The sequence below is a fragment of the Haliaeetus albicilla genome, chromosome 1 (assembly GCF_947461875.1).
Source record: "Haliaeetus albicilla chromosome 1, bHalAlb1.1, whole genome shotgun sequence".
NCBI classification, from domain to species: domain Eukaryota; kingdom Metazoa; phylum Chordata; class Aves; order Accipitriformes; family Accipitridae; genus Haliaeetus; species Haliaeetus albicilla.
In genome coordinates, this window is record NC_091483.1 from 83300494 (window position 1) to 83311293 (window position 10800).

General features: G+C 57.9%; 1 protein-coding gene across 1 annotated transcript in view; it reads right to left on the reverse strand.

The window, feature by feature from the left end:
- Positions 1-10446, reverse strand: part of ADAM33 (ADAM metallopeptidase domain 33) — a 30085-nt gene extending 19639 nt beyond the window's left edge. Inside the window, exons 1-3 of the mRNA XM_069797013.1 lie at positions 10234-10446; positions 7398-7480; positions 348-424 (exon numbers count right to left, since the gene is read on the reverse strand). Of these exons, the coding sequence (XP_069653114.1) occupies positions 348-424; positions 7398-7480; positions 10234-10360 (287 nt within the window). The 5' untranslated portion in view covers positions 10361-10446. The remainder of the gene's footprint in view (positions 1-347; positions 425-7397; positions 7481-10233) is intronic.
- Between the last annotated feature and the right edge of the window lie 354 nt (positions 10447-10800).

Genomic DNA, 10800 nt, shown 5'->3' on the forward strand with positions numbered 1-10800 from the left:
GCAGCCCAAGAACTCCCCCCATCCCACTGAGCCTTTACCTGGCACGTCTCCATCCCCTAAGCACCCCACACCACCTTCACCTGTGCCGGGTCCGGCACTGCGGCATCGAGCCAAGGCTGTTTCTTGGCCAACACGGGTGCGGGCAGTGGAAAAAAAAAAAAAAAAAAAAAAGAGCATTTCAGCCCAAACTGCCACATCAGCTGCAGCTGGCAGGAAGCCACACCTGGTTGTCCCTTCCCTCGTGGGTAGCAAAGCCGGGACAGGGCAGCCAGGACGCTACCGCTCCATCTGGGACCATGCCAGGGACACCCAGTGCCCCTTTCCCCACATCCAGCCCCGACACTTACTGGTTCCTCTCCAGCACCAGGATGAGCTCTCTGCCCTCGGCCATCACAGCCACCTTTGCTCGGGCAGGCACCGGCACCTACGGAGGAATCAAAGGAGGGACGGGGTTAGAAAAGACAGAGCCCAGGATACTGCCAGACTGTATTATTGTAGGACCTACTGCTCCATTAGCACACAGAGGGCAGCGGGTGCAATGGATTTTGAGCACCATCCCTGTTTGGGAAAGCGGGAGCTGTTTTTCCAGTCTCAAAATCGCAGCGGGAGTAGGGAGAGCACGTGTGCCCCAGGGCAGGGGCAGGCATGAGTGGGACCAGGAGGTCCCTGAGCATCCCCAGTCACTCTGCAAGGGACAACCCACACCGATCCACACCACCTCCCACCTCCCAAAAGTTCAGTCCCTCGATTCAAGCTGGCAATGGACCACCGGCCACCAGCTCCTCTGTCCATCCCTGTCCCCAGCACCTTCCTCTGCTCCCCAGCTCAGGGCACATCCCAGCCTCTCCTCCGTGGATCTGCTCCACCTATTCCATCCCCTGCCGCAAGCCCACCGAAGGTGAGAAATAAACCCTCCTGCTTGATTTCCCATGAATTTCCAGCCTAGCAGGGGATAAAAGAAGATTCACCCACCCTGCGAGGATGGGGGTGAGACAGCAAATCCCAACTCTGCTGGCAGCTTCCCCAGGGAAAAGCAGCAAGGGAGAACCAATATGAGATACGGGATGGGGAGCATCACCACAAGCATCCTGAGTGGGGTCTGTGTGTGCTCCATCCCACCAGAGATCCTAAGCCAGGGAAAAGGGTCTCATACCCTGCAGAGGCTCGTCCCTGAGTGGGTCGGCACCTACGTGCACCCCTGTGGGGTAAAGAAATAAATAGCAACCGCCCAGGCACCGGATAACTGCACCGTTAAAAATACTGCGGGGCAGCAAGAGGAAACGATTGACTCAGCTTCCCCAGGATGCCGGCGGTTTTACTCACTCCCTCACTTCGGAGGGCGTTAAATGGGAACACTACACAGGGATCCACACCAGCACGGCTCGTCTCCACGTGACAGGATGGGCTGGAGCCCAAAATCGCTGCCCTCCTCCGATGTCCCCACATCCCTTCCCCGGCTCCAGCGCTGGGAACACTAAAAGCATCGCCCTATCTCTTGTTTATGGCCTGGCCAGCATGGCTGGCTCCGTCTCCCTCGCTTGGTCCCTCCCCATCCGTGACGGATGCAGGGAGCCCAGCGGGCTGCCAGCACTTGGCCCCACGCTCAGGGATCTGCCGCAGGGTCCCGGCACCCTGGCCGTGAGCTGGCGAGGTTTTCCCAGCTCTGGAGGAAAAAGGGAGAAAAAGGAGCCGTCCCCATAACGCTCTGGCTTGGGTCACTCTTAGCATCACGGGGTTTTGCAGCCAGTCACTGGGAATGCAGTGGGGTGGGGGTAAAGTTGGGTGATTCCTAGCTTGGGCTAAAACAGAGGTCAAATCCTGCTGTTCTCTCTCTTCCCGAGGGAGATGGCCGGCAAGGCTTTGCTCCTTATGAAACCCAGTCCCCAACCCCATGGGTACTGGGGAGATTGGGGGACCTCCAGCCCGGCAGCCCTAGGGCCACGCTCCTGGGGATCATCATGTTTATAAGGGGCAGCATCAGGGGTCAAAGCATTTTTGGGGTGCAGGGCAGCTGGGTACGACCGCTGTTGCACCTCAGGACATGGATTTTGTGCTCCCAGGATGGGTGTTCCTGCAGGTCCGCCCCAAATTGAGCTCTAGGGATGGAGGCGTCCCATTAAGCTGCTCAAATTGGCCATGGGGATGCTTCTGGCCCCAAGGAGACCCACGGGTCTGAGTCCTTATGGCCCCGTTTCCCAAAGACAGGGAGATGCCGGTCACCCCAGCCTGCGGCAGCATGGGGACACGGTGACAGAGTCAGGCTGGCCGAGCCCCCCCTCCACCTCCAACACCGTCTTCCCAGCTCCAAAAAAGGAGACCAGACATGGTATTTTTTTTTTTCTTAAAAAAAAGAATACCAAAAAAAACCCAACAGCAAAGCAAGCCGAGGCCGAGGCCCTGCCGCTTCCCGGCGAGCCCCTTCGGCACAGCACGGTCCCCCGCTCCCGGCGAGGGGCCCTGGGTGATGCAGGGAGGAGGAAGCTGGGGCAGAGGGCTCCCCTCCTTCGGCGATGGTGGGAACAGGCCGTATTTTTAGAACATGATCTTATACAAACATCACTCCCTGGCCAAACATGGTCTGTACGTTTTTTCTTGCTGTTTCCCTTCTTTCCCCCCCTCTCGCCCTCCCTTTTTTTCAAGCCTGGTTCTCCCCAGCTCTGATCTCCCTAACACCCACTCCCCACAGCCCATCTCCTCCTCCTCCTCCCCAAGTCCTTCCCGGCGTTGAATTCCCCAGCAATTACGCCCTGCCTCAACTTAAGGGCCTTTACTGGCAAAATGCTCTTTCCTAGCTGCCGTCTTAAAGGGACATGTGTTTGTATAGGGTTATCCCAGCAATCACAACTCCTTGTGCAAGCACCGTCCCGTCTCCCAGGCTGCCAAAGGCTGGAAAAGAAACCGCTGCTAATGGGATCTGTGTCCGACCCCTGCGAGGTGACGCAGTGCAAGCTCTCGCCTTCCCCATGCCTCAGTTTCCCCTGAGAGCACATTGGAGAGGCAGTGGGAGCGGGAGACTGATTGTGGCTTCAGCTGGGATGAGCTGAAACCAGGTCAGCCCCTGGAGAAATAAATAGCAATAAAAAGAGGGAGAAGGAGGGTGTGAGCACCGCTCGTGCCAGGCAGGAGTCAAATAACCCAACTCTAAGGCCAGGAAAGGTTATTGCATTAATTACACACTCATAATTTTGCCTTGAGCCTAACTAGCAGGCAGTTGGGTCCCCAAGAGCTGCCTGCCAAGACATCGTGCACCAGGAATGGGCAGGGATCAGCATCATCTTGGCTCCAGCATCATCCCAGGCTCCAGCATCCTCCCGAGGTCCAGCATCCTCCCAAAATCCAGCACCTTACTCCCCCACCCAAAAGCTGCCACCTCCTTTCTCCGGCAGCCACTAAAAGGATGCACCGGTCCCTGCCACGGGCTGCAGGAACCACCTTCTCTTGGCCCTGGCTGGATGTGGAGGTGGTGGACCCTCTCCAGGACACCCCAGCAAAGCCAGTCCCACCGGGGGCTGGGAGAGGCAAAGAGGAGCTGGGATGAATCTGTCCTGGCCAGGACCCAGCCTGCGAGCAGCCCAGAAGACCCACTGGGCCAAGCTCGAGTCTATTTTTCTTTTTTAATCCGCTGATCAGAAAAACCACAGCGATGTTTGCGGAGGAGCTGATGCCAAAGGGTTTGCATTGCTTTTCGAAGGGAAAGACAATCTTCGTTTCCCCACGGCTCCCGGCCATCCTCCTCGCCCAGGCTCCTTCCTCCACCCTTGCTGGAAAGCCGCTGCCCTGCAGGAGAGCGGCTCTCCCAGGAGTGGGCTCAGAGAGCACTGAGCTCCTTGGGAAATCACTAGTTAAGCCAAAATCCAAAAGCCACATTCGAACCACAGCCCGGCCATCTGCTCGGGCAGGTCCCATAAGCCCTGATTTCCTATGTAAGCACAGGCAAGCCTGGATGTAACAAGGAAGACGGGGATTGGAGTTACCGGGAGATGCTCCGTAGAGGATTTGGTGATGGGTTTTGCAGCTGGAGCATCACGGCTGAGCTAGGTCCTCCCCAGGCAGCTGGATCCGAGCAGCAGGAGTTAGGGTTTGAAGAACACAGCTCGGGGATTTCATCCCCTTGTCCTAAATGCACACCGGAATCGGGATCCGAGACCTCAAGGACAAGCCTCTCGCTCCAGCTGCTCACTGGAAAAGCATCCTGGGGCCAGCCAGCTCCAGGGGAGTCAGGGAGGGAACCAGGGAAATCCAGACCCCGGAGGCAGAGGCAGGGTTTTGGTTGTTTGGAAGCAAACTTGGCTCAGGGACCACATCAGGGTTTGCTCAGTCCTGCCACACCTCGCAAAGGGAAAAGGGCTTCCCTGCAGGAAACAGATTGCGGGAGCGCGTGTCCTCCGCACCTGCAGCCCACCCCAAACCACGGGCGGTCCTCTCCTCCCTTCCTTCTCCGGAGCAGGGCTGCGACCCCACAGGTACGTGATGCTCCCCGGAGAGGGGCCCGTGCCACAGGGCCGGAGGATGTACGGGGTATCACACCCCAGCCACGACCAGAGGGGATGCTCCAAGCCTTCATCAGTGAGGATGAAGGGGACGGGCATGTCCCACCCCCAGGACAGGGAGACACCGGCTGCTCCAGGGACCTGGCAGGCAGCCGGCAGTGTGAGGGGAAGAGGTGGGTGGAAGGATGCTCCATCGGTGCCAAGGTTCCTGTACAGGGATGGGGTACCAGGAGAGACCCGGCGGGAGGTTGAGGGGCTCTTCTGCCTGGGTGCTCCTCAGCCCTTGTGATTTAAAGAATCACAGAATGATTCGGGTTAGAAGGGGCCTTCAAAGATCGTCTAGTTCCAACCCCCCTGCCACGGGCAGGGACACCTTCCACTGGACCAGGTTGCTCAAAGCCCCATCCAACCTGGCCTTGAACACTGCCAGGGATGGGGCATCCACAACTTCTTGGGGCAACCTGGTCCAGCATCTCACTATCCTCATCATAAAACACTTTTTCCTTACGTCCAGTCTAAACCTACCCTCTTTCAGTTTAAAACCCTTGCAGCGAGAAACCATGCTTGGGAAAAAAGCAATTACAAAGGGAAAGAAACAAGACAGGGAACACCACAGGCAGCACGACAGGCTGGGTGAGTCCCCAGGGTGGGCACAGGGCACTCCTGTGCCTTGGGGCTGGATCCTGGTGGGATGAAGGGCTGGAAAAACCCACTGTCAGCTCTGGCAGCCTTCGCTCCGTGCCCTGAGGCGGGAGAAAGGAGCAGGAGGAGGAGGATGCCAGCAGCAGCGGGGCAGGATCCCACCCCAAGCTGGTGGTGACAAGGGAGCTGTTTGCAATCAGGGTCCCCACGACCTCCTCCCCGGCCTCTCCAAAATCATTTCCATGTGTGCCGGGAGCCGTCGAGCCCGCGGGGAGTTCAGCCCCGAACAATAGGAGAGAGGAGGGTGTAGAGGGAGGAAGGCAGGGTTCGGCCCACCCAGCGCCGTGCCAGCCCGCACACGATGGGACTGCGGAGGCCACCACCATCTCCTCCTCCTCCTCCTCTTCCCGCTGGCTTGACCTCGCTCCTCTGGGAGGAGGGAAAGGAGATGTGGTGATGTCCCCCAGGACCGTGACACGGGCCACCCCGCAGCATCCCGCCTACTGCGCAGAGGAGCAGCCCCCGGGGAAGGGACGGAGGAGCCTTGGAGCGGTCACCACGCTTGAACCCGTCATTTCACACACTCAGATGTTGCCTCCTTGCAGACTCCCGCCCCGAAAGCCAGCCGTGCCCGGACAAACAGAGCAAGGCTGGCGGCAATCACGCGGTCACATTTATTTCCAGGATCTTTGCTGGAGGGCAGGAGACGAGGCGGGGACGGGATGGACTAAATTGATCCTAAAAATACACACATCAGCAGTACCAGGGCTGGTACCGGGCTGGTTTGGGGCTCTGCCTGCAAGCGGGGAGCCCGCTCACCCGTACCCCAAACGTTGTTTGGTTGCCACCGTCCTTTCCCCACGAAGCCTCCCTGCTCCTGGCTGCGACCACCCTCCCTCTCCCCTCCTTCCCCCTGCTCCAAGGAACAGGAGCCTCCTTGTTTTGGGCTGGCTGGAGCCAGCGGAGGCAAAGCAGATGCCAGGAAACATGCCGGGACCTGCACGGCTACCCTCTTCCTGGCCACTGGCCGTCCCAGCCCACCGACCCTGGAGTCCCCCGTCGAATCCCGAAATCCCCCCATGCGCCTGCGATTTGCACCCACCCAGCACAATTTCGGGCAGTGGGGTGTTAGCAAGAGTATAAATAAACCTCCCGCTGCCACGCATTCCCCATCTTGAGCGCCCTTCAACCTAAATATAGACCGGTCCGGGGCTGCTAGGAAGGGAGGGGACATTTCTACAGGCTGACCGCAGCATCCCCAACGCGATGGGCTATTTCAGCTACTGAAGAAGCACGATTCCCAGCACTGATGGGAGCGATGCTCCCAATTCCCCCGGGAAAAGGCATCATCCAGACCCTCGGAGAAGGCAGGGCAGTGCAAAGCCCCTCTCCGGTTTCACTGCCGGGAAGTGGGCTGACCCCTTCCCTTGGCTGGAGCAAGGACGTCTCACTCGGTGGCTTCAAAGCTGCATCCTCAGCCCCTGCTCCAGGGAGATGCCACCAGAGAACGTCCCTTCCCAGCGCCAAGTCTTCTCGGCGGCGAATCTGCTCAGCCCCAAAACAAAACGGTTTTCCACAACCATCGTGCTGGGAAGCTCGTCATGCTGGGAAGCGATTTGATCTGCCCCGAAGGAGACCACCAGCCCCCGAAACCCTCCCAGCTGCTGGGTACGAGGACCAGCTGCCGCGGCCGATGGGCAGCTGCAGAGCTGGTTGACCCCAGAGCCAGGCAAGGCGCCAAACCAAGGGGAGGGTCACATCAAGCATCTCATAAAGTGGATTTGGAGACGCTGGGGGTGGCGGGGAGGGTGCAAGAGCCAGCAGAGCAGTCCTGGGAAGAGATATCCTCTCCTTCCCACAGCCCGTGCCCGGCTTCTCCGCCGTTTTCCCAAGGACATTGCTCTTAAATCCTGCAGCACTTTCCCTTTAGCTAATACTGCTAGTCTGTCTATCCTGGCCAAACCATCAGTCTGATGAATTACCTCCATCTCCTCTCTCCAAACCGCCCAGCTCCTTTCTGCTCACCCTATAGCTCTTGGCCATCCTTCCTAGTGCCCGATAGTTAAGACCACGTTTAATTAACTCGCTGTTGCATCCTCTGCTTTCCCTGTTCATCACCTGAACAGGGCGATGGGTCCTATAAACTCGACATCCTGCTCATGGGACCCGCAAACTCGACATCTCCATCCGAGTCCCACCACGAAGACCTCCGGGTGCAGGATCTGACCGCACGGTGCAGGGGAGAGGAACCGTCTCTGCCCTTACCTTTTCGTCGAGGCTGACGGCTCGTCTGGTACGGCCCCTGAGGAGCCAGTGCGGGGTGACCCTCTCTCCATGGGACGGTGGCCCTGGGAAAGAAAAGACCTGGTGAGCACGCAAACGGACCTTGCAAGCCCCTGAGAGCAGGAGCTCCTCCACAGCCACATCCAGGGCCACCTCTTAGGTGTTTCTGGGGGATGGACACCAGCACGAAGCCAAAGCTTCGCCCCCTCCCCAAGCCAGCACCTTCATCGCTGACCCAGCCTTGCTCCTGGAAGCCTCCAAGGAGCATTGCTGCCCACCCAGGTCCCAAACCGGTGGCCTAAATCCCCTGAAACCCACCCTGGCCCCGCTCGCATCCCAGCCATCCCCAACCAGCCCAGGCAAACCCCACCGAGCACCCCCAGGAGCACCCCAACCCCGGGGCGAGGGCAGGGGCTGCGCGGGCAGCAGGGCATCCTCCCGCTCGCTCCATCTCTGAATCACACAGCTTTTGGGGTTTTTGGCTTTATACTTTTACATCGTTATTTACAGGATGGGAAAACGTGGTTCAATCACCCAGAAATCGAGCCATCGTCTTTCCAGCCAAAGCCAGGCTCGAGCAGGGAGCAGAGGAGCTAAAATAGCTGCAGCGCATTACGGGTTTCTCTGAGCCATCCCAACTCCCCCGGGCAGAGCAGTACAAGCAATTCCTTGGCTCGATTAGAGACGGGCAGACTTTCTAAGATTTTTTTTTTTTTTTTTTTTTTTTTTTGTTCCTAAACAATGTGGCTGTATTTGATTGCAGCAGAGCAAGCAGCTACTGATGACTTAAGCCTGGACAACAACAGAAAGAAAAAAAAAAGAAAAAAAAAAAACCCTGAAGATGCTGCGGAGAGGGGATAAGGTCTAGCAAAAATGTCAAGGGGTGGACCACCTTGCCAAGCCAAATGTTGTCAGTGAAAGCTTGGATCTAATAACCTTCCCCAGCAAAGGGCAAAGTTATTTACTAAGGGAGTGGAAAAACAGGGCTTATGGCTTTATAATTTTATATGCTTGTTTTGGTTCCCTATGCAACGATCTGGGGGGATTTGGCTTGAGCAAAGATGAAGTTATTGAAAAGTAAAAAGAAAAAGAGATGGAATTATTGGTTGGGAATTGCAGACTGAGTGTTTAACATGATCGAGCTACTCAGCCTGGCCACGTCTGTCCCACCAGGCCCCGGGACGCGCCCGGTGCTATCGCACAGTGGCATTTAATCAGCTTTCATTATATATAGCATATAATCAGATTCCAGGAATAACTGCAGATAAGGTAGTGGCATGATCCCAGTTTCCTTCTCCTCACCTCCTCCAAAAGAGTTAGCGAGGCCCTCCAATCCCCCAGCCATGTATAAGCCTCATTTTCTGATGGGGAAACTGAGGCACGGCCACAATGCGACCTGTGTTCAGCCACAAAGGGTGGGCAGCCCCGGCAGGGTTTGCTGCCTTCCCATTACAGAGAAAAGGGGGGAAAAAATCTTATTTTTAATTCGCTGGCTTACGCAGAGGGAGAAGGGCAGGGAGACGCTGCATCTCCCGGCTCGCTGCAAAATCCGTCTTTCTCCCACGCTGTCTGGGGAGAGGACGGGACACGAGGGGCAGCCGTTCTGCAGGGATTACTGGGCTGGGCTTCGGGCCACGTTGTAAAAACCTCTTGGTTAATATATTAAGCTTCTCGCTGTTTTGACTATAGCTTTTGCTGGGAATCAGAGAGACTCAGAGCATGAGATAGGGCCTTAAAAATCTAAGTCAAATAAACCCAAATGTAGTGCAGAGGGGGTTTCCCACCCCCTCCCCCTTTTTTTTTTTCCTGGAAAACATGTTCATTCCCAACCCTTTCTGGGAATGCTGCATCAGGAAGAGCATTGCTTTGGCGTTTGGGATGTTTGCACCAGTTTGGCCGGGCAGCCCTGCATTTGGGGGATGCCCGAGCCCGAAGATGAGCCCCGCAGCGCCCAGGCTCCAGCCGAAGCGAGCAGCTTTCCTGTCTGCTTCTCCTCTCCTCTGTAATCCAAACAGAGGTTTCTGGCTCCCACCACCCTCCCCGTTCCTCTCCCAGCTGCGCGGCTCGCCCGGGTCTCTCTTGGAGTTGCTGGAAAACTTATTTTCAGCAGCAGCAGCAGAGAACCCAGCAAAGCTCGAAAGTAAAAATATAACAATAAAAAAAAAAAAATGTGCTTTGCTTGGAGAAGCATCAGCCCCAGCTTCTCGGTGGGGTTGTGGAAGGAATTAGGGACGGAGAAGAGAGATTACAGGAGGCTGAAGCCAACCTGGCAACCTCCTCCCTCCTATTTGAAAAGCGATAGGAACCTCTGGGGAAAATAACGTACTTCCTCAACAACAGAAAAAGCCAAGTTTCACCCCAAAACATGCACCAGCAATTGCCAGCTCCCTTTCGAGGTGCCACCGCCCGGAGCTGGGACAGTTGCAGAGACCCAAGGGAGGAGCGGGATGGGGAGACGAGGGGTGTCTCTGCCGTTCAGGGGGTGCTGGGGGGGGGAGAAGCCGAATCCATCCCCTCTTTTTGGGGGGGGGGCTGGCTGGTCCCAGCCCTCCCATCCCAACCAGACCATATAGAGTCATAGCGCAGAGCCCAACCGCCCCAGCGCTGGGATGGGACACGGGGGACCCACCGAGAGGGGAGATTTGGGGATGGGGGGGGGGGCACATCCCCAGCAAGGCGATGGAGCCAAAGGGAGAGCGAGCTGCCCCCCCACTCCCCCCCACCCCGACCCACAGCCATTTTTCCCCTGCAAACCCCAGGGTACCCCCCACCCCCCTTCCCCACGGGCTGAATCTGCCCCCCCCCCCCCCCTTCTTACCTCGCCATCCAGAAGCATCCCCCAGCCCGGGAAGCAGCAACAAGAACCCCCCCAAAAAAAGACGACACCCCTTAAAACCAACCGAGCCCCCAAGGCTGTAGGGTTTACGGGGGGGCCGCCCGGCCATGCCGGCTCTCCCCGGGGCTTGTCACCGCCTCTGTTCGCCGTCACCGGTCCTGCCTTCCCTTTTTATGTTCTCGGGTCCCCTCCCACCGGTTTCTCCCCCCCCCCCAAAAAAAAAAACCAACCCACAACCCCATTCACTCGCCCCGACCCGGTGGCCGGAGCCCCCCGTTCCCAGGCACCCGGCTGGGCGACGGGAGGAGGTGGGAGGGATTGGGGGGGCTGGAGGGAGGGGGCCGGCATTGTTCGCTTTTATTTATTGCTGTGTTTCTTGGCCCAGCCCGGCCGTTTAATGAAAACCAGACCGGCGGTGGAGGCTGCTCCCAGGCTCCCTCCACCGGGGCAGCCCGCTCCAGCCGCCGAACCCCCCCCGGACCCGGACCCGGTCCCGGTCCCGGTCCCGGTCCCCCCACCGCTCCTTCAGCCCCTTTCCCCGGGAGGAGA